The sequence below is a fragment of the Lynx canadensis genome, chromosome C1, assembly GCF_007474595.2.
Source record: "Lynx canadensis isolate LIC74 chromosome C1, mLynCan4.pri.v2, whole genome shotgun sequence".
Taxonomy (NCBI): Eukaryota; Metazoa; Chordata; class Mammalia; order Carnivora; family Felidae; genus Lynx; species Lynx canadensis.
Window position 1 is genome coordinate 20733979 of NC_044310.1, and position 23445 is coordinate 20757423.

General features: G+C 38.9%; 1 protein-coding gene across 2 annotated transcripts in view; it reads right to left on the reverse strand.

The window, feature by feature from the left end:
* Positions 1-23445, reverse strand: part of EYA3 (EYA transcriptional coactivator and phosphatase 3) — a 98140-nt gene that overhangs the window by 8674 nt on the left and 66021 nt on the right. For both annotated transcript variants that reach the window (XM_030324036.1, XM_030324037.1), the window contains 7 exons: positions 22693-22832; positions 17135-17218; positions 15140-15229; positions 12807-12865; positions 10509-10669; positions 7847-7961; positions 6696-6817 (listed from right to left, as the gene is read on the reverse strand). In XM_030324036.1, the coding sequence (XP_030179896.1) occupies positions 6696-6817; positions 7847-7961; positions 10509-10669; positions 12807-12865; positions 15140-15229; positions 17135-17218; positions 22693-22832 (771 nt within the window). The remainder of the gene's footprint in view (positions 1-6695; positions 6818-7846; positions 7962-10508; positions 10670-12806; positions 12866-15139; positions 15230-17134; positions 17219-22692; positions 22833-23445) is intronic.

Here is a 23445-nt window from a genome sequence, read left to right on the forward strand (position 1 = left end):
GACAAGAAAACCTATACACCTTTACTCAGAAGTCCTGCTTGGCACATCTAAGCAACTGCAAGTCTTTGAAATCTCTAGCCCAACTGACCTCAAACCAGGTGAACTAGTCACCTGGACCAAACACTAGTCCACTTTGGGCTTCAGTCTCCCACTTGTAATAAAAAGCTTGGCTCAGGTGTCCTCAGGTCCCTTTCAGTGCTAACACTTTGCAATAGCATTGTGATGTTGGACATTCGAATCAGGCAATTCAATGTTTGCAGAGTAAATGCATATTAATCTCATAAATGATTCAGTAGATGACTATAATCCATGTTTTGAGCCCCGATTCAAATATTAAATATTTCCACTAATAATAAATTTTTATTATGTTCAAAGAGCTGTCTTAATTCCATTCCAAATATTACATCCTTATGACCTAAGCCAACCACTGCCAGACCCAGTCTACTTTATGATCTGTCTATAGAAAAAAACCTTAAATCAGATTTTAGACTTTTTTCCCAAGACCCAACAAAGGAAATGTCTCCTATTTAGAGGACAAGGACACAAGAGATGTTTTCATTGTTCTGGCATGTAATGATCAAGGATGAAATACATTTAGGAATGTCTCCTCTAAAAGGATTAAGAGATGGAGAGAGTTATTAACAGCTCAAAGTGAAGAGTAGCTACATGAAAAAATGACTCCCAATACCATTGGTAAATATACCTCCTCCATTTTACTCTCTCAAAAAAATTCTGGAGATGAGCTTTCCATTCAGGAGGGTATGGGCAATGGCCACTCAGCTTACCAAATGTCAAACAACTGCAAGACTTTAAACAAGCCTTTGGAGAATATTAGGTTTCTGGGCTTCCCCTATCAAAAACACTTAGGACATTTTCAGAGATGATTTTGAGAAGTCTTGTTAATGTCCAAGATAACAGAGTGGCAATTAACAGAACCAAAGCTCTGAATCATTTCAGAGGAAGGAGACAAATATTTCGTCTCCTTGCTCCCCATTTCACAGTTCTGTCAAGGAAAGCCTTAAGCCTCTCACTGTGGTTACCAAGGCACCAGGTACCACTATAGCTTCGCAAATCAGCTCTGGGTGAAATGAGATTGAGAAAAATTACCAAATAAGCACATGTACTGTCAAAGGGAATACAATCATTCCCACTCAATGGGTGTCAGGACTCAGTATAAAAAGCACTGCAGAAGATCTACCTTTCAAGTATGAAAGGCTTTAGTGAGTGCTCTGGGTTCTTATGAAATGCATAGTGAAGCAGTGGCAGCAACAGCAAAATATGAAGGGGGGCTGGATTTCCCCTAATCTATTGTAAATGAAATCAACATACACACTCAAAAAAGAATAAAATAAATTCCTGTATACCTTCCACCAACCCACTTTTGTCAAATCTTAAACACTTTATCTTTGCTTTAGATAAAAAAAAATAAGAATAATGAGATATTAGATTTTTTTTTGAAGTTTCCTGTGTATCCCCACCTGATGACCCTTCCTTTCTGCATATGTATCCATTAACAATATATGGTATATGGCTGTGAACATTTTTGACCTCTAGATAAACGATACATGCTGTACTTACCTATCTGCAATGTGTTTTTTGTGTTGAACATTGTTTTTCATATTAATCCTTGCAGATGTATGTAGGTTAGTTCATTCGCTTTTAACTGCCATATAGCATTCCATTGCTTGGATATATCTATTTATCCATTTTCTTTTCATGGACAGGTTCACAGATAGGCTGTCTCTAATTAGTTTCTATTATGAACAATGTGGCATCAAAAAAAAAAAATTCTCACACATGTCTCCTTGTGGATGTGGGAATTACTTAAGGGCAGGGGTTGGCAAACTACCTGTATAGAGTCAGGTAGTAAATAGTTCAGGCTTTGCAGGTCATATGATCTCTGTTGCAACAACTGAATTCTGCTACTGTAGAGTGAAAGCAGCTATTGAAATGATCCGACATTGCTATGTTTCAATACAACTTTATAGAAACAGGCATTGGGCAGAATCTCGCACATGAGTTAGAGTCTGCAGACCCCTGTACTAAAGTGTATCTGTCTAAAAGTGGAGTTGCTTAGGGGTGCGTGGGTGGCTCAGTCGGTTAAGCGTCTCAGGTCATGATCTCATGATAACTTCGGCTCAAGTCGTGATCTCACGGTTTGTGAGTTTAGGCCTCACATTGGGCTCTGTGCTGACAGTTCAGAGCCTGGAACCTGCTTCAGATTCTGTGTCTCCTTCTCTCTCTGCCCCTTCCGCACTCATGCTCTCTCTCAAAAATAAATAAATGTTAAAAAAAAATTATAAAAGTGGAGTTGCTTGATCACAGGGTTATGCACATCTCCAACTTTACAAGACATTGACAAACTGTTCTCCAAGAAGGGCTATATCCATTTTCAATCCCACAGATAGAGTGTTTCCATTTTCTTGACAAAATTGGGCACTGTCAGACTAAGTCTCTATCAATCTGATGAACAGGAAATGTATCAGATTTTAATTTGCATTTCTTTAATCTGAATATCCTTAATTGGTGAGGTTAAGGAACTCTTCATCTGCTTACTGGCAAACTGATTTTCCTTTTCTGCAAACTGGCTGTTCCAAGGTTTCTGTCCACTTTTCTAATATGTTGTTTGTTGCTTAATGATTTATAGTTCTTTATAGATTTTGTATACCAATTAACAAGTAAAAGGGTTGCAAATATCTTTTCCCAGTCTGGTTTGTTTTGTCACTTTATACTATCTTTCACTGGATATAAAATTAAAAGCTTCATCTAATCAAAACAATAATTTTTTGTTTTTTAGAACTATTTTTGGGGTCTATTTTTTTTAAGTTTATTTATTTTGAAAGAGAGAGAAAGAGAGAGAGACAGCGAGCAGGGGAGGGGCAGAGAGAGAGAATCCCAAGCAGGCTCCGCACCATCAGCATGGAGCCCTATGTGGGGCTTGAACTCACTAACTGTGAGATCATCACTGAGCTGAAACCAAGAGTCAGTGCTCAAGCCATGGAGCCACCCAGGCACCCCTAATTTTGGGGTCTTTTAAATGAGATCCTTTTCTACTCTTCTGTATTTTCTTCTAAAAGTTAAACTTCTGCTTACCATGTTTTTTTTTTTTTTTAATCCATTTGGGATTTATTTTTTCAAATAGCATAAAGAAGGAATATAATTCTGCTTTTCTCTTCATATGGATAGATAACCCAATTAGCACCAGCAAGTGAAGATAAGTTCCATGAGTACAGAGGATTTTGTAACTGCTGTATTCCTAGCGCCTTGGCAATACCTGACACACAGGAGGCATCGCTATTGTCCTTCCTCATGTGTGAATCATTTCCACCTGCATATCAACTTGGTAGAATTTCTCTTATGTTCGAAAATCTTCTTGAACCCATATACTTCTCCAATTACTGCCTCATTTCTTTGTTATTCTTTACAATTGATCTAAAGTGTTGTCATATGGTTGACTTCTCCAGCTCTTCCCATTCTCTCTTAAGTCCATTCCAATTAGGATTTCACCCCCATCATTTTGCTCAAACTGCACGTCAAGATTATTAATGACCTCCTCCATGTAGCTAAAAGCAACCTTATTTGATCCATCAGGAACATCTGACTGGAGCCTGGAACCTGCTTTGGATTCTGTGTTTCCCTCTCTCTCTCTCTGCTCCTCCCCTGCGCGTGCTCTCGCTCTCTCTCTCACTCAAAAATAAAAAAATTAGGGGCGCCTGGGTGGCTCAGTTAGTTAAGCGTCTGACTTTGGCTCAGGTCATGATCTGATGGTTCATGGGTTCGAGCCCTGCATCGGGCTGTGTGCTGATAGCTCGGAGCCTGGAGCCTGCTTCTGATTCTGTGTTTCCCTCTCTCTCTGTCCCTCCCCCGCTCATACTCCGTCTCTCTCTCTCTCTCAAAAATAAATAAAACATTAAAAAAATTTTTTTAAAAATTAAAAATTAAAAAAAAGAAACATGACTTTCTTTTCCTGATTGTCAGCCATAGTACTTATGACCATATGACATATGTAGTTTACTTACTTACTTATTTACTGACCGACAATTTCTTCCCACTAGGGGCAAGGATTTTTGTCTTTTTGGATCACTGCTGTATCCCCAACGCCTAGCAAAATGCCTTGCATATAAAGGTGACCAAGAAATATTTGGTGAATGAAGGAAGAAAAATAAATGTCAAAAGGGCTTGGTGGGCTTATAACCTCCACAGGTCCTGGGATATAAAAAGAAAAAAAAAATCAGACCTACTTTTTATGGAGAAAGCTGATCAGTAGGCATGTAGTAGATTAAAAAAATGAATAACCACAGCTCAGCTTCAAACTCTAGGAAGTACAATGGTACAATGTGGAAGTAGAAACTGTAAGCAGAAAGAGTCTGAACAGGCGAAGAGAGGGTTGTCATGTTCCTCTTTCCCTGACCGTGTGTAGCACACAAGAAGCAGAGTGAGAATTCTGCTGCCTTTTTTTTATTAAAAAAAATATTTTTTTACATTTATTTATTTTTGAGAAACAGAGTGAGACAAAGCGTGAGCGGGGGAGGGGCAGAGAGAGAAGGAGACACCGAACCTGAAGCAGGCTCCAGGCTCTGAGCAAGCGGTCAGCACGCAGCCTGATGCGGAGCTCGAACCCACAAACTGTGAGATCATGACCTGAGCCGGAGTCAGACGCTTAACCCACTGAGCCACCCAGGTGCCCCTCTGCTGCCTTCTTAATAGAACAAGTTGGTCTTGTATAAACCTGGCACCAATTAATTAATTCAGCAGATGTTTACTGAGTACCCACTGTCTCACATATTTGGTACTGAATACATTTTTAGGGGTTAAAAAGTACCTTCATATAGTCTCATTTGATTTCACAACCTATCTGGAAGTTTCTCATTTTATATAAGAAAACTGAGGCTCAGGAGATAAAGTAATTTGCCTAAGGTAAGAACTAGTAACTGGGAGAGATAGGACTTGAATTCTAGTCCTTATTACTATCTTTTTCCTTTTCAAAAAACTGTGGTAAGAAACACATAACAGAAAATTTGCCATCTTCACCATTTCTAAATGTACACTTCAGTAGCGTAAAGTATACTCACATTGTTGCGCAACATGTATCTCTAGAAATTTTCATGGTGCAAAGCTGAAATTCTATACCCATTAAACAGCCAATTCCCCATTTCCCTCCCCTCCAAGCCCCTGTTCATCACCATTCTACTTTCTATTTCTATGAATCTGACTACTCTAAGAAGTATTTGTCTTTCTGTGACTGGCTTACCCCATTAGCAGAGTGCCTTCAAGGCTGATACGTGTGGCTGTATGTGACAAGAGTTTCTTCCCTTTTATGACTGAATAAAACCCCACTGTACGTATACACCACATCTTGTCGAGCCAATCATTTGATGGACATCTGAGCTGCTTCCATCTCTTGGCTACTATGAACACAGGTGTGCAAATATTTTTTTGAGAACCTGCATTCAATCCTTTTGGATATATACCCAGAAGTGGGATTGCTGATCATATGATAGTTCTATCTTTAATTTTTTTGAGGAACTGCTGTATGGTTTTCCATAGCAGTTTCAACATTTTATGTTCCCACCAAAAGGGCAGAAGGGTTCCAATTTACCCACATCTTTGTCAACACTTCTTATTCTTTTTCTTTTTAATTTTATTTTTAAGTAAACTCTATGCCCAATATGGGGCTCGAAGTCATGACCCCGAGATCAAGAGTTACGTGCTCCACTGACTGAGCTAGCCAGGCACCCTTATTTGTCTTTTCTTTCTTTTTTCTTTTAAAGTGTATTATTTTGAGAGACACTGGAGAGAGGGAGAGAGAGAATCCCAAGCAGGCTCTGTGCTGTCAGAGTGGAGCCCAATGTGGGGCTCAATCCCACAAACCATGAGATCGTGACCTGAGCCAAAATCAAGAGTTGGACACTCAACCGACTGAACCACATGGGCTCCCTTATTTTTCTTTTTTTGACAGCAGCCATCCTAATGGGTGTGAGAGATTTAACCATTTTTAAGTATGCAGCTTAGCCTTTGATTTTTAATCTAGTGCTTTTTCTACTATACTCTACTGCAGCACTCTCTCTGTGAAAAAGAAAAAGAAACTTGGAATGAGGCAAAGGAGATTTGTAGGGGCACCTGGATGCCTCAGTCAGTTGAGCATCTGACTCTTGATTTCGGCTCAGGTCATCTCAGTGAGATGAGCCCCGCATCAGGTTCCACACTGGGCATGGAGGCTGCTTAAGATATTCTCTCTCTCTCTCTCTCTCTCTCTCTCTCTCTCTCTTTCTCCCTCCCTCCCTCCCTCCCTCCCTCCCTCTCCCTCTGCCCCTTCTACCCTCCATGGCAGCATGCACTCATGTGCTCTCTCCCCCTCTCACAAAAAAAGGTAGATTTCTAAGCTACCTGTATGTTCTTCCAATTATTATAAAAGGAAAGAACATGATAAATTTTAAGTTCTACAAACCTGGATTTGAATCCTGTTTATGCAACTTACTAGCTATGAAGGCTTGAGCAAGCTTACACAGCTGTTAAGCCTGAACTGGCCCATCGCTAGTATTAGGAAGACTGCTGTGAGGGTTACAGATCTCTCTCTCTCTCTCTCTCTCTCTCTCTCTCAAATGCCTAATTAAGGGGTTAGTAAATAATTAAGTGCATCATAAGTAGGTAGTATTATGTAAAGCAAGTGAGAAGAAACAAAATAGAAACCATACCAATTTTGGTAGCACTATAGATGTTCTCAATAGGGAATATTTCTCCTAGCCCATATAGGAGAACTTTGGCCAGAGCTGGAACCAGCTGGGTTGTAGTGATCAGAACATTCACACAATTCTTTCTAGAAGGGAGAAAAAATAAAAAGAAAAAGGTGAAACCAAACTAACCTGGGAGCAAGAATTTGAACGGGCCTTCTCTTTGGGAACTAATTATTAAAAACTAACCTCAAAGGGCCTGATATTTGTTCAGGGCCATGTTCAGTTACTGGTCTAATTATCTCAGGTTTATTTATTTCCTATATTAAAGGACAGTGATTCTATATATATATAGTGGGCACAGAGTAGCAACTTGATTCTTGCTTCATTTCCCTTCTAACCATTCTAGCTCACTGCACTCGTTAGCGAATAAACCACCAATCCATGTCACTGACCCTACACGCTAGGAAACCAGCAAAAAGGCTTATAGTCACAGTGCTATTTCATCTGAATGCAACTCAGCCCTTAATAAGATATGACTTAAGTCCTCTTTGCCTTTTACACAATAGCAGCACCAATTCCAGAATACATGTTAATTTCACATGTACTTTACCTTCAGGAATACCCACCCTTCAGTGTCAGTTTTACTGTTTGCTCTACTAAGTTGTAGATCTGGAATTCCTGCTTTGAGGGAGGGAGCAATAGGGTATTAGTGCAGACTGTATTTGACTGTATTTATTTCCCATTCTGAGCTTCAAGCTGAAATATCCCTAAACTGCTTAATATATTCCTTTTGAATCCTGCCTTCCTAAGTGGGTTTTGGTACATTTCTTCAGAGTGTCCTGTACCTAGAATATGTGATGTGTCTCCTACATGGATTCTATGATGTGACTGGGCCATCTCCTGGCTGGAGATTATTGGTCACTGAGCTTTAATTCTGTGAGAAAAAAGTAAGGAGAAAGAAAAAGGCTTTCATGTATAAATATTCTCTTAAAATTCGAAGGTGTGCTGTTAGCGCAGAATGACCTTACCTCCTACCTACCCTACATGTTTTCCTGCATCCTTTAAACTCCTCTTACCACGAGCCCAAACCTATGTTAGAGAGTGGCCTATCACGGACTGGGGTAGTAAAGAGTGTTTCTTAGAGAGGGTGAGAACTAAAAGAAGTACCATACCTGGACTGGATGAGAAGTAAGGACTTTAATGCAGTTCCTAACCAGGAATCTGTTAAAACTTCAATTTCTGCTCTCAGTCTCTGCAGTGCTTCCTTTCTCTGGGGACTGAGCAGGCCTTTCAGAATAAAAGCAGACACATTTATCATTTGACAACAAATCCTTGCTGACACCGAGGAAGCAACTTCTAAATTCAATTTAGAAACACTGTGGGTCACTGAAATATTCTACTGAGCTAACAGGTTTCTCTTCCTGGTAAAACCCTAGAGTAGCCTACTTAATTAAGAGGTCTTTTTGACTTTATCAGAATGTTTTGCTAGGGGGTGGGGGGCAACCACCACAACAAAATCAGCTGAAAGAAACACTGTGATTAAATTCTGCAACAAGCTCACTCTTTTATCACCACCCAATAACATAATTTGCACACTAGTGGACCATCCTTTGAGGAGCACTGCTTTAGACGTGATATCAAGAATCAAAGGGGGCAAAATGAAGGTTATAGTTGGGAGCGTCTGCAGCATTTCCAATCTCTCTAAAGAAACCAAAGCCCCGGGGAGGAAAAGGAGGTTGCCTAAGATCACAAAGCAGGTCAGTGGCTTTGGTTTCAGAAGTCTTTGCACTGCCTTGCACTGCTCCCGTGGGACTGTGCTTTCACAGCCCTGAGATTCCAGGTTCAACAACCAACTCTATGAACCTCATTTATTTGTACATACTTACTTGTGAAACAACTCCAGATAAGAAGAGACTAAAACAGTGCTTAACATCAGACAATTAAACACAGAACAAAACAGAACTGATCTGATGGGAGCATGTTATCAGACACTTGAATTACAATATTCAAATAATCAATCTGGCCCTGTATTTTCTTATAGTGAAGGTAGAAAGAGAAATCCTATACTCTACTACAAATATTCCATAAAAATAGAAGGCATTTCTGTGAGAACTGTGCATAACATGTTTTCAGATTGATGGTTTCACAATGCAAGCCTAGAATTACAGGACTTTCAACATCTCTGATAAAACAACAAAACCAGTATGTGACCCACACATAAGTGTATATGTCACACTCTTAACTAATAATATGATGTGGCACTTTTGTTAATTCTTATTTTATAAAATACAGGTAGACAATAGTTTTAATATGTTTCCCAGGGTAGGCTCAGGGGATTCTCACAGAGCATCATATCACTTTCTTCAGAAAACCTGGTCCTGGCACTCACTGGGCAAAAAAAGGATCAGATACTTAGGTTGTATATGAAAACTAACAAAAGAAAGGCTAATGTCTGCAGAGAGTAAAAGCAAAAAGATGGAGGTGTCAAAATAAAAAGTACTGACTCTGAATCATTATAAAAAAATAGGCCATAAGAAGGGGAATCTAAAAAAAGCAAATTAGATTCCCAAAGCCCAGATGCCTGTGATTTTTATCTGGTACTGGAGGGCTCTAAAAGAAATGAAACAAATTATCTTTGAAGTCCTATTTTTACTTTTTGCACCAAAATGTAAAGCAGCATGGTGTGGCAGGAGGACTCTCTTGATCCGGGGTAACATACCACTAGACAGTGCATGGAATCCCCGAAACTTCATGCAACATTTTGTGTATATGCAGATCTTTGAGGGTAATGGTTCACAGTTTAATTTTTTTTCTTATAAGGGTACATCACTAAAGAAGGAACTGCATGAGGGTGCCTGGCTGCCTCAGTCATTAAGCATGCGACTCTTGATCTTGAGGTCGTGAGTTCAAGCCCCATATTGGGTGTAGAGCTTACTTAAAAAAAATAAAAATAAAAAAAAGAATAAAAAAAAATAGATAAATCTCTTACACTTAAAAAAAAGGGGGGGGGACTGCATGAATGTAAAGGGCACTGGACCAAGAGCTAGGAGATTGGATTCCAGCTGTGACCATGGGTAAGCTGCCCTCAGTACTCTCATAATAAACATGTTTTCTCAAATGCAAAATGAGAAATGTCTCTTCTAATTTGAACAACCTATGGTTAATTAATTAATTACAAATAATGGAATTTTAGGCATAGTGACAGCCGATATTTGAGGTATTTCTGGGCAGAAAGGATTTCCAAGGTCCAACACCTGGCCACTGCCAACTATAATTCTGGACCTAGTTTTCCATCCACTAGAAACCTAGTCACTAGTTCTACCTGACAGAGGGAGACACACAATCCAAAGCTCCGAGCTGTCAGCAAAGAGCCCGACGTGGGACTCAAACTCTTGAACTGTGAGATCATGACCTGAACCACAGTTGGTTGTTTAACTGACTGAGCCACCCAGGAGCCCCTCTACCTGACTTGTTCTGATGGTTAAATAAATCAGTCAAAAAATATGGCAACCTATTAGTTAGTACTGACAATAGTTGTGAGTCCAGAATAAAACAAGTCATCAAACATAATCTCTGGAACACATTTCCTTTAAAAAGGTATTTGTCTAATAAACAGGAGAACTTTGCAAAGCAATGCTAAGAGAAGTGCATGAGAAATGGAAAGCTTCCTCTTCAAAGGGTTTCAATCAAACCTCAATTTTTTTAATACAAAATTAAAATGTTATTGCGGCCCCAATTCCTAAGCAGTTGCTAGGGAGTTCTAAGGGATGCCTGGAAAAGAATGCAAGAAGTCAGAAGGAAACCGAGTATCAGACTGGTCTATGCCACACTTACCACCCACATTGCTTTTGTGCTTATCGTAGATTTCTCTCACTTTTCGGTAGCGGAAAGCCAGTTTTCTCATCCAGTCCACACCTCCTTGGACACCCACAGAGGAACCATGGCTGCCACCGCCTCCTGATCCACTGAAACCATCTGTTGAGAAACTGTAGTTGCTGCAGAGAGAGAGGATGATGAAAATTAATACTGCTATTGTCTGAGGTTTTTGGCTGAATGCCACCTGGGATTCTCTGTCCTATTCCTGGCATCTGACATCAAGTCTAAAGGCTTTAAGAACCTTTTCCCTTAATCTCTGTGTGTCAGAATCTATCTTCCATTAGTCATCTCCCTCACCCCTATTACTGCTATCAAAGAAAGGGGGAGAGAGAGGGAACAAGAGGTAGGAACCATTCAAGCACCAACTTCCCTTAGAGGTGGTCTTGGTTTAGAGTGTCTTTTCATGAATGACAGCATATCTTACAGTGAAAAAAAAAAACCCCAACACCCCGGAATATAACATTTTTGTGTACACACACACACAGACATACACACAAATGATGGCAACTATGGAAAGTGGAGAAACATGTGAAGAAATAATGGAAGGAAATAACCCCAAATACTAGTAATTGCAAGATATAATGGAGATATTCTTCAGAGATGTTAGCTGGTTTATTAAGTTCATGGGTCATAGTGGTGACTTTAAAATGTCCTCAAATTCTTTAATACTGCTCTCTTCTAATTCTTCTCTCTATAGGTATGGACTGCATTTAAATATAAACAGGATGCGGTCGAAGCAAGGGTGTTAGACCTCAGAGACTAGGCTTCTCTTGCTCTCTCTTGGATCACTTGCTCTGAAAGACATCAGCTGTCACATGAGAACACTCAGACTGCCCTATGGAGAGGCGTACGGAGAGTGAGGAAAAGGGGTCTCCCGCTACCAGCCGCAGGTGAGAGGTCGTGAGCAGCTCCTCCAGTTCTAATCAAGCCTTCAGATGATTGATTTTAGCTCCAGCCAATATCCTGATTTTAGTTTCAGAGACCCTGATTCAAAAGTACCCAGCTAAGTCACTTTCAAGTTCCTGTCCTATAAAAACTATGAGATGATAATGTTTACAACTTTAGGTTACTAGTTTTGGGGTCATGTTACACAGCAACAGTTAAGTAATACAGTGAAACAGGCTGGGAGAGATGAACACTTCCTAAGTAGAGACTGACAAAATGACCGACAGAATTAGGGACAACCTGGTTCAACTGAAAGTCAAAACTGAGTCCTATAGGTGTTAAGATTCTATATCTAAGGAAATAAAGTTGCCAAGACATTTTGGTAAGTACTGGTTAGCCATGTGTATAAAAGGAAAAAAAAACCACTAGGGTTTAGGTGGATCACAACTGCTTCAGACCAGGCTCTTTCCTAAAAAGTCCGGTGAAATCTTGCAGGAACGGTATGCTCCATGGCTGTGCAAGCACAACACGCGTGACTGGATGCTGTTCTTGATGTGGAACCTTCACCTCGTTCTCAGCCCTACAGGATTAGGCCCTCAGGGAGACGCATGCCCAGCTCTGCTCTATGTTTGAAAATTCACGGATGAAACAATTTTACAGGAGACACAGGAAAGAACTTTTTGCCTACTGAAAAGGGACAAACACCAAAACAAATGAACATGAAAAATGGGACGGTCTTTTTTTCTTAAAGTCTTCAAATATAAGCTAGATAAATTGTTGGATTATTCTTAGCCAAGACTGCTGGGCCAGGAGACAGCAGCCAAGAGAGATATGAGGAGGCCGAGCAAGCATTTTGCCACTGAGACCCAGTTGGTTTAGTGTTCCCTGTAGAACATTTTAAGATCGCCTCCCATAGGGTTAGTCCTGACCCCAGCAGACCCCCACAATTAGGTTCCTTGGTAAAACTCATGCTTATTTGTATCTAAAACTAACCAGTGTGGAAGCACACTCCTCCTGACTGAAAATCTAGCCAAAGAGAAATGAGTGTACCCTTTACTTTGAAATGCTTTTTCCTCATCCTGTCATTGCTCCCCATTCAAGGCCATACTCAAATTCTGCACTGAGAAGGCCGCTCCAATGTTGGCAACCAGCTGCTCCCCGCAGACACCAGAATTATTTTCTTTTCTGTGCTCCATCACATTTTCTACCGTCACCTCTGCACACTGCCATCGTTAACTGTTTGTCTCTGTCTCCTCTACCAGACCGTGAGAACTTTTAGGGCCATGTCTTACTCATCTTTGTTTTCCTCTGAACCTAGACAGTGATTGTGTACAGGCATTCTGATGTTTAAGACATCACTGTTTCTATCACCTCAAGTCTTGGCCATTGTCATCAGAAGCCACATCTTCCACATGCACCTGGTCACACTCCTGTTAAAAGATAAAACCACACACTATTTCAGTCCAGGGAGTAGAAGCGCTATCACCACCATGACATATTGTAAAAAGACCACAAATTACGGCAGATGATGAAATACCTCATAGTCTCTCTTGTGTGTGGAGGATCACTCTCACCCCCCTGCTGTCCAACTTCTTTTAAGGCCTAATTCATATCCCACAGTCCACAAAATTTTCCTTAACCATCCCAACCTTCAGGTATGCTCTTATCTCAACAGTCATGGAGATAACACAATAGCTCATGGGAATAAACACAAGCTCCCTTACACTGTCAGGTAGGTCTATGTCCTATGCTAGACTACAGTGTAAGTTCTATTACACTGTAGCCCTCTGTTGGCACAACCCATATCTTACACCTCCTTTGTACCCTTCTAGTCTGGTCCTATGTAGCATGTGCTCTTACATGGTATGTACCCAACAAATTTTTGCAGATGAAAGAGATACTGGTAGAGTATGGTATCAAAACAGAATGACTGAAACAGAAACTTGTACATCCAAACATAGGAATTAGAAGTGGTCACCTAAGTTAATCTCCTCATGTTCTAAAAGTGAGGCGACATGAATGATCCAAGGTCACAGAACCAGTGATAGAAAGAAACTAAAAAGAGCCTCAGCCTTCTAATTTGAATCCAAGGTTCTTTCCACCACACCCGTGCTACTACTGACATAAAATGCCACCCCCTGCCTAACTCGGAGAGATTCACTCCTCTGACACCACCTAGGGCAATGTTGTGATGTCCACCTGCATCAGAATCCCCTGGGGAAGTTTTTAAAAAATGCATATTCTTGGGTCCACCCCAGACCTACTTGAATCAGAATTTCTGGGAGTGAAATCCTAGAATTTTCATTTTTAACAAGCTCCCCAGGTGATTCTTATGCCCCCTGAAGTTGAGAACCACTGACCTGGGGGGGCAGGAACACATTCAGGTCAAATTCTTCACAGAACTTTCAGTCCTGAGTGAGGACTATGTCTAGAAAATCATTACAAATACAATTTGGCAATAATTATTGGCACAAAGTAGGTTTTCAATAAATGTTTGCTGAATAAAAACTATGATGTCCTAACGTATCAACATGTGAAGTTGAGGAAGATTAAGCATTGTGGAGCTTAGACAAAAGTACTGGAGTTTAGAGCTCTGGTAATACAATTTGTTGGAGAACTGTCCACTGGGTAGAACTAGATTGTATTTAAAAAGAAACAGGATTACTTTGTGTTTATAAAATGCTATCTTATTCTTTATTTTTTTTAGTTTCTTTTTAATTGTATTGAAGTAATCTCAACACCCCATATGGGGCTCAAAGTCACAACCCTGAGATCAAGAGTTTCATGCTCTTCTGACTGAGCCAGCCAGGTGCCCCACTATCTTATTTTTAATTAAAAATTTTCACTGTTTTTAAAAACTAGGTTATATAAATAGTACACTGTTTGAAACTCAAAAGAACATAAAGTGACAAGTCTGCTCCTTCCAACCTCTGTGTCCCAGCAACACATCTTCTTCCCCAGGTAGAACAGCTGTTATTAGTTTCTGGTGTAGGATCACTGTTTAACTGAAGCCCAGAATGCGTAGATAACTTTCCTAACCTGGAACTCACTCTCTGGTCTTCTGACTTCCCAGTCTTGTGCTGTTTCTACTACACCATGGTTACCTCAAAGGTGAACTTAAATGTCAAAGCCAAAAATATTCACCAAGAAGCTCTCAGTGTTACTGGTTTTCCCTGCATCTAACTATAAAATGATTCTGGACATCAAGGTTAATGTACACATGGATAATAAGCATGTATAAATTATAATGAGTTAGTAGAGCAGCCATTCACAGATCTGACAAATCAAGAGATTTTATTTTAAGAAGGTAAAACCAAAAAATAGTCAAAATATAATTAAGAGTACAAAGAATCAAACCCACCTTGTATACATTATTTAAGATAGATGAATAAGTAGGAACGTTGGTTTACATTTCACTGTTTTTGCCTGATGGGCTGACATTTCCCCTAGATCTAGATCACTTCCAAATAGGCTAACAAAAATCAAATTTTTGAGCCAATAAAATTGAGGGCCAGTACCAAGACTGGTGACATAGCCAAGGCACTGTTCTTATAAGACTATGTATGCCTAAGTGGTCAGCTGACCTCTCCACAACCACCCTGTCTGACCACATTTCCTCTAAAAACAATAAGCTTGGCTCAATAAATAGCTATGGAACAAACAAAATGTTTTACTGAAGTACAGAAACAATTTAAAACGCTTACCTCTAAGTCATTGAAAAATAGATGTGTATCAGCCACTTCAAAAATCATTTCCTCCATTGTTAAACCTGAGCCAATCACTACTGTTGGGTCCTGGAAGGCAGTAAGTGAAAAATTTGTTTGACTTGGTACTAACAGCACTGGTTCCAATCTTTAAATATTTCAGAGTTATTCTGGGTCAAGGCCAAAACAACACAGGCCCACTAGCTATTACTGATGCAATTCCATTCACAGTTACAAGAATCTGGGATTGTGGAAAGTTAAAAATTTCAGGACTTCATTTTTAGAAAACTAAACCCACTTAAAAAAAAACAACAACAATCTGTGTAGAAATTTCCTATTTTGTGAGAAATGCTATCTATTGCTAAAATATTACTATTGCAACACCCATTATCTCTCTTCTGCCTCCCCACCACACACATGCCTATACAGTATAATACCAGAAGTCAGTTTTCTGACAATCTCAATAGCCAGGAAATAAGAAAGCCTGAGAAGCCAAACTATTTGTAGGAAAACCAATATATTTAGCTTTAAAGTGCACCATCAAGAACTGGAAGGTATTATGCTAAGTGAACTAAATCAGTCAGAGAAAGACAGATATCACATGTTTTCACTCATATGTGGACCTTGAAAAACTTAACAGAAGACCACGGGGGGAGGGAAGGAGAAAAAAATAGTTACAAACAGACAGGGAGGGAGGCAAACCATAAGAGACTCTTAAATACAGAGAACAAATTGAGGGTTGATGGAGTGGAGGGGAGTGGGGGAGAGGGGAAAATGGGTGATGGGCATTGAGGAGGGCACTTGTTGGGATGAGCACTGGGTCTTGTATGTAAACGATGAACCATGGGAATCTACCCCAAAAACCAAGAGCACACTTTACGCACTGTATGTTAGCCAATCTGACAACAAATTCTATTAAAAAAAAAAAAAAAAATTAAAGTGAACCATCAGGTTTTCACTTAGAGGCTGTAAGTGAAAGGCTTTCACTTAGAGGCTCTTATTTTACATATTTTTATAACCACAGTGTATGAGTTCATATTAGCTAACTAGCCTAGATAATAAAAGCCTGTGGAAGGTACTTCTAACAGAAACATTAATGACAATAAGATAAATGGGAATAGTAAGAGAGCAAAGGAAGCAAATATTTTCGTAAAATTTATTCATAGAAACTGAAAAACAGAAGCCTGGAGATAATTCAGTGTAGAAATACACAGTTTATCCCTCTATTAAAACTGATGTTTAAAAACAAAACAAAACAAAACCCTGATGTTTATGCTGATGACTAAGTAAGTTAACTTCTGCTTGATATATTTAGTTTAAGAAGGCACGTAATCTATTTTAGAAAAATATTTTATACTTTTATATATTTTAAATTTACATATCTGGCTTACACTCAGCTAAATAAAATGCTTAGTTTGGGCTGTTAAAAGTGATGTAAAGGTTAAAAGATCAGTCTTTAGAATATATAATCCATGGGGCGCCTGGGTGGCGCAGTCGGTTAAGCGTCCGACTTCAGCCAGGTCACGATCTCGCGGTCCGTGAGTTCGAGCCCCGCGTCGGGCTCTGGGCTGATGGCTCGGAGCCTGGAGCCTGTTTCCGATTCTGTGTCTCCCTCTCTCTCTGCCCCTCCCCCGTTCATGCTCTGTCTCTGTCCCAAAAATAAATAAAAGTTGAAAAAAAAAAAAAAAAAAAAAAAAAAAATATATAATCCTGAGACTCCACTCTGTTTTGAGCTTCATTCCCATAACTTAGTCTTTATAAAATAGTACTCTTGAACAACGTCAGCTTTCAGCACTGGTTCTAGGTCTAGTCCCCAGCTTTATCAACTCTGCCTGACCATGTAGCCTGCCTGGTACAAGTCATCAGGAAAAGTTTTACATGGAAAGTGAAAGGTGAACGGGGTAAGTTGGGGGTGGCAGAGAAAGTGACTTTGGTTACCTGCCCATATAGTGAGGGGAAGGACAATTACAACAAATGGAGAAAGACTTAAATTACCTTTCCATACTTCTGGGCATAGGATCCAGTAAGAAGAGAGTGAAATATGATGATGGTTTCATCCAAGTCCCACAGAAATACCCGCTGAGGAAGGAAAACATAAAAAATAATGAGTGAGCATCTTTTCTAATCACAATGGAATGAGACAAGAAATCACTAACAAAAAGCTAAAAAAACTTACAAATATGTGAAAATTAAACAACACAATCTTAAACAACCAATGGATCAAAGAAAAAATTCCCAGTGAAATTATGCTGAGATGAATGAAAATTAAAACACAACATACCAAAATTTATAAGCTGCAGTGAAAGCATTGTGGAGAGGGGAATTCACAGCTGTAAATGCATGCCTTAAAAAAGAAGTAAGATCTCATTCAATAACATAACTGTACAATTTAAGAGCCAGCAGAAGGAAGGAAATACTAAAGGTTAGAATGGAGATAAATAAATCAGAAAGCAGAGTAATAACAGAGAAAAACCAATAAAACCAAAAGTCGTTTCTTTGAAAAGATCTACAAAATTGACAACTTTTAGTTAGATTAACAAAGAAAAAAAAAGAAGACTCAAATTAGTAAAATCAGAAATGAAAGTAGGGATGTTATTATCAACTTTACAGAAATAAAAAGAAATATGAGAATATGATGAACAGTTGTACACCAACAAATAACCTAGATAGAAATGGACAACTTACTAGAAATACACAAAATGCCAAAACTGACTCAAGAAGAAATGGAAAATCTGAATAGACCCTTAACTTACTGGTAAGGAGGTTGAAATCAGTGATCAAAAAGATACCAAGAAAGAAAAGCCCAAGACCAGATAGTTTCACTGGTAAAGTCTACCAAATATTTAAAGAATACTTAACACCAATCCTTCTTTAACTCTTCCAAAAAGTCAAAGAGGAAGGAACACTTCCTAAATCATTCTATGAAGCCAGCATTACCCTGATACTGAAGTCAGATAAAGATACTGTAAGAAAACTGCAGACCAATATTTCTTACGAACATTGATGCAAAAATTCTCCACAAAATACTAACAAAATTCAGCAGCATACTGAAAGCATTATACATCATGACCATGTGGGATTTGTTCTTAGAATGCATGGATGGATCAACATAAAAAAATTAATTAATGTAATATGCTACTTTAAGAAAACAGAGGAAAAAGAACTCCAATGGTCATCTCAACTGATGCAGGAAAAGCATCTGACAAAATTCAACACTTCCATGATAAAAAAAAAAAAAAAACATCAAATAAACTAGGAATAGAAGTGAATTTCTTCACATAATAAAGACTGTATATGAAAAACACAGAACTGGGGCGCCTGGGTGGCGCAGTCGGTTAGGCGTCCGACTTCAGCCAGGTCACGATCTCGCGGTCCGTGAGTTCGAGCCCTGCGTCGGGCTCTGGGCTGATGGCTCAGAGCCTGGAGCACGTTTCTGATTCTGTGTCTCCCTCTCTCTCTGCCCCTCCCCCGTTCATGCTCTGTCTCTCTCTGTCCCAAAAATAAAAAAACGTTGAAAAAAAAAATTAAAAAAAAAAAAAAGAAAAACACAGAACTAATATCTTACTCAATGGTTGAAGACTGGAAGCATTACCCCTGAGATCAGGAATAGGACAAGTATGCCTGTTTTCACCACTTCTATTCAACATAGTACTAGAAATCCTAGCCAGAATAATTTGGCAAGAAATGGGGAAAAAAGGAACCCAAATTGGAAAGGAAAAAGTAAAATGATCTCTGTTCACAAATGACACAATCTTATAGGCAGAAAACCCTAAAGAACCCATAAAAAATTGAAAGAGCTAAAAAATGAATTCAGCAATGAGGTGTACTTCTATATACATGCAATGAATAATTATCAAAGAAATTTAAAAAACAATTCCATTTACAATAGCATCAAAAATAAAATCCTTAAGAATAAATTTAACTGAGGAGGTGAAAGACTTGTACACTGAAAATTATAAAACACTGCTAAAGGAAATTAGACCTAAATAAATTGAAAGACAACTCATGTTCATGGATGAAAGACTTAACAATGTTAAAATACCCAAAGTGATTTACAAATTCAACACAATCCCTATCAAAATCCCAACAGTGCTTTTTACAATTTCTTTTCATGTTTGAGAGTGTGTGCGTGTGTGTGCATGTGCACACATGTGCACGAGAGCAAGAAAAGGGCAGAGAAAGAGGGAGACGCAGAATCCTAAGCCCTAAGCAGGGCTCGAGCCCATGAACCACAAGATCATGACCTGAGCCAAATTCAAGAGTGAGACACTCAACTGACTGAGCCACCCAGGTGCCCCCTGCCAACACTGCTTTTTAAAGAAATAGAAAAACTCATCCAAAAATTCATATGGAATCTCAAGGTACCCTAAATAGCCAAAATAATCTTGAAAAAGAACAAAGTTGGAAGATTCACACTTCCTGATTTCAAAACTTATTATAAAGCTACAGTAACCAATACAATGTGGTATTTGCATAAGGATAGACACATAGATCATTCAAAAAGACAAGATAGCTTAGAAATAAAGCCTTATATATATGGTCAATTTTTGACAAGGATACTAAAACCATTCAACGGGGACAGGAAAGTATTTCCAACAACAGGTGCTAGGAAAATTGGCTATCCATATGCAAAAGAATGAAATTAGACCCTTACTTTACACCATACACAAAAATTAACTCAATATGAAGAAAAACTTAACTCAGTATGAATTCAAGACCTAAATTTATGAAACTTACAAACTAAAACAAATAAATTCTTAGAAGAAAACATAGGTAAATATCTTCATAACCTTGCATTATTAACATTAAAAGCACAAACAAACAAACAAAAATATATAGGACTTAGCTGCACCTGGGTGGCTCAGTCAGTTGAGTCTGACCTCAGCTCAGGTCATGATCTCACGGTTCATGTGTTCGAGCCCCACTGGGCTGTGTGCTGACAGCTCAGAGCCTGGAGCCTGCTTCAGATTCTGTGTCTTTCTCTCTCTGCCCCTCCCCTGCTCGCACTCTGTCTCTCTCTCTCTCTCTCTCAAAAATAAACATTAAAAAACATTAAAAAAAAATAGGACTTCATCAAAATGTAAAACTTTTATGCATCAAAGAATACTATCAGATAGAGAGTAAAAAGAACCCACAGAATAGAAGAAAATATTTTGCAGATCATATATTTGGTAAGTGATTAGTATCTAGAACATATAAAGAATTCCTAAAAGCCAACAACAAAATACCAAACACCCTAAATTAAAAACTGGGCAAAGGATTTGAACAGTTATTTCTCCAAAGAAAATAATACAAATAGCCAATAAACACATATAGATGTTCAACATTATTAGTCGTTAAGGAAATGTAAAAAAAAAAAAACAAACCACAATGAGTTACTACTTCATATCCATTAGGATCACTATTATTTAAAAAAAAATTTTTTTAATGTTTGTTTATTTTTGAGACAATGCGAGAGACAGAGTGCAAGCAGTGGAGGGGCAGACAGAAGGAGACACAGAATCTGAAGCAGGCTCCAAGCTCTGAGCTGTCAGCACAGAGCCCAACACGGGGCTCGAACTCACGAACCGTGAGATTCAGGGGCCCCAGGATCGCTATTATTAACCAAAAAAAAAAAAAAAAAAAAAGGAAATAACAGGTGTTGGTGAGGATATGGAAAAATAACTGAAAAGAAAGACTTAGAGATATCTGGATGGCAATCTTCATAGCAGCATTATTCACAATAACTCAAAGATGAAAAACTACTAGTGTCCATCAACAAATGAATGGGTAAACAAAATATGGTATATACATACAATGGAATATTATTCAGCCATAAAAAGAAATCAAGTTTTTTTTTCTGTTTTAAGATTTTTTTTTAACTTTATTTATTTTTGAGAGAGAGAGAGAGAGAGAGCGAGCAGGGGAGGGGCAGAGAGAGGAGGGGAGAGAGAATTCCAAGGAGACTCCACACTGTCAGCACAGAGCCCGATGAGGGGCTTGAACTCATGAACCCTGAGGTCATGACCTGAGCTGAAACCAAGAGTCAGACACTTAACCGACGGAGCCACCCAGGCACTCCCAAAATGAAGTTCTAATACATGCTATAACATAGATGAACCTTGAAAACATGCTAAGTAAAGTAAGCCTGACACAAAAGGGTAGATACTGCTATCATTCCATTTATATGAGATATCTAGAATATGCAAATTCATAGAAACGGAAAGTAAAACAGAAGTTACTAGGAACTAGTTAGTGGGAGGAGAGAATGATTAATGTGTGCAGAGTATTTGATTGGAATTATGAAAAAGTTCTGAAAACAGATAGTGGTAACAAACAACATTGTGAATGTACTTAATGTTACTGAGTTGTACACTTAAAAGTGGTTAAAATGGTAACTTTCATATTATGTACATTTTTACCACAGTTAAAAAAACTAAGTGAGTTCTCAGTTTTCCCCAATAAGTGTATAGGACTTTAGATTTTCCTTCTTACTTTTCTTTTTAGGAACAAAGGGAAAGAGAGTCCCCAAACACAGCCTCAATTTAGTTATGTCTTAACACCTATCAATGATCTCATTTTTTTTTAATGTTTATTTATTTTGAGAGAGAGAGAGTGAGTGCACAAGTGGGGGTGGGGTGACAGAGGGGAAAAGAGAGAATCCCAAGCAGGTTCTGAGCTGTCAGCACGGAGCCCGACATGGGGCTTGATGTCATGGATCTCGAGATCATGACCTGAGCCAAAATCAAAAGTTGGATGCTTAACCAACTGAGTCACCCAGGCACCCCAATCATCTTTTAAGATTTTTTTTTAAAGTAATCTCTACACCCAATGTGGGGCTTGAACTCACAACCCTGAGATCAAGAGTCCAATGCTCTTCCTACTGAGCCAGTCAGGCACCCCAATGAACTCATTTTTAAATACAGCAACCCCTGCCCCATTAAATGATCATATTACAGAAAAATCGAAAATGAAAACAGAAGAACATAAAAAATCCACTATTATTAATGTTTTGTATGATTTTCTAATCTTTTAAATAATGAAGCCAAATGTATGCCCATAATAAATTCTTTATTTATTATGTGTGCTTAACCACAAAATACATGAGTGCCAGTCTCATTAATAAGTTAGGAGATCTGGTCGCATGTCTCACAGAGGCTTGGCCTAAAGCACTCTCATCCTCTCATTTTACTTTCAGATTTTTAAATGGAGAACGGTATGAGATTATTTGTGGCACCCTCTGCTTTCTGAATATGATGGAACTGTTCCTTCTATTCTCTGGAACATAGAGAAGAGTTTGTTCTTTCTCTTAAAAAGTTACCCAGCTACCTAAATTCTAAAAAGCTTTTTTGACGCTTTGGTGAAATGCATCTGAAAGTAATACAGTGAGTTATGGGCACAAAGAAATGTTTTTACATTTCTCTTTTCACTTGGCCAATTTCGTTTCTTTTGCCCGGGAATCAAGGGCCATACAACAAAGAACTACAGTACCTCCACGAGTTTCAGATATGTATGTTTGATAAACTTAAAAAATGAGAAAAAAGTAGGTAACTCAAATGAATTTCTTCCCATACTTCCAATTCACTGTCCTGGGAAGAGCTGGCATCAGCTTTCCTTTTGCCCCGGTTCTTGCCAGTCATGTTTTTTCTGGACTGATCATCAGCGTCTTTATTTGGTGTAGTCTGGGACAAAGCCGGGCTTGTCGAAGGGTCTCCTGGAAAGGAAATCCGAGACATATGGCCAGTAGTCACAGGCTATAAGAACCAGAACAGGAAGATAGATAGTCAGCATGTTTTCTGTCCTTAAGAATCATATTGCAGGGATGAAAGGTTGGAAAACCAAACTTTACCTAAGTGATTTAGGAATGTAGACCTAAATCAACATGGAACATCAACAGCTTCTAACATCACAGAGGGAGTTATAATTAGTATACCTGTCTCTCAATGGAAGAACACAGTTATAAAGCTGTTTTGCCAAAAAAAATTGAACCTGTTTCTCAAGTTTTTTAAATCAGAGTTTCTCAAGTTGGCACAACTGACATTTTGGGCCAGATAATTTTTGTTGAGTAGATGTCCTGTGCCTTGTAGGATGCGTGGTTAAGCAGTACCCTTGGCCTCTATCCACGAGATGCCAGTAGCACTCCCCACCCACAAGACAACCAAAAATGTTTCCACACATTGCCAAATGTCTTAGGTGAATGGGGGAGGGGAGTGTGGCACAAAAAAATCCCCTTTAGTTGAAAACCAGGACTCCAGATCTGTTTACCAATTTAAAATAAAATACAGAAGGCAGCAGGACATGTTGAACTACCTTATACAGATATAATC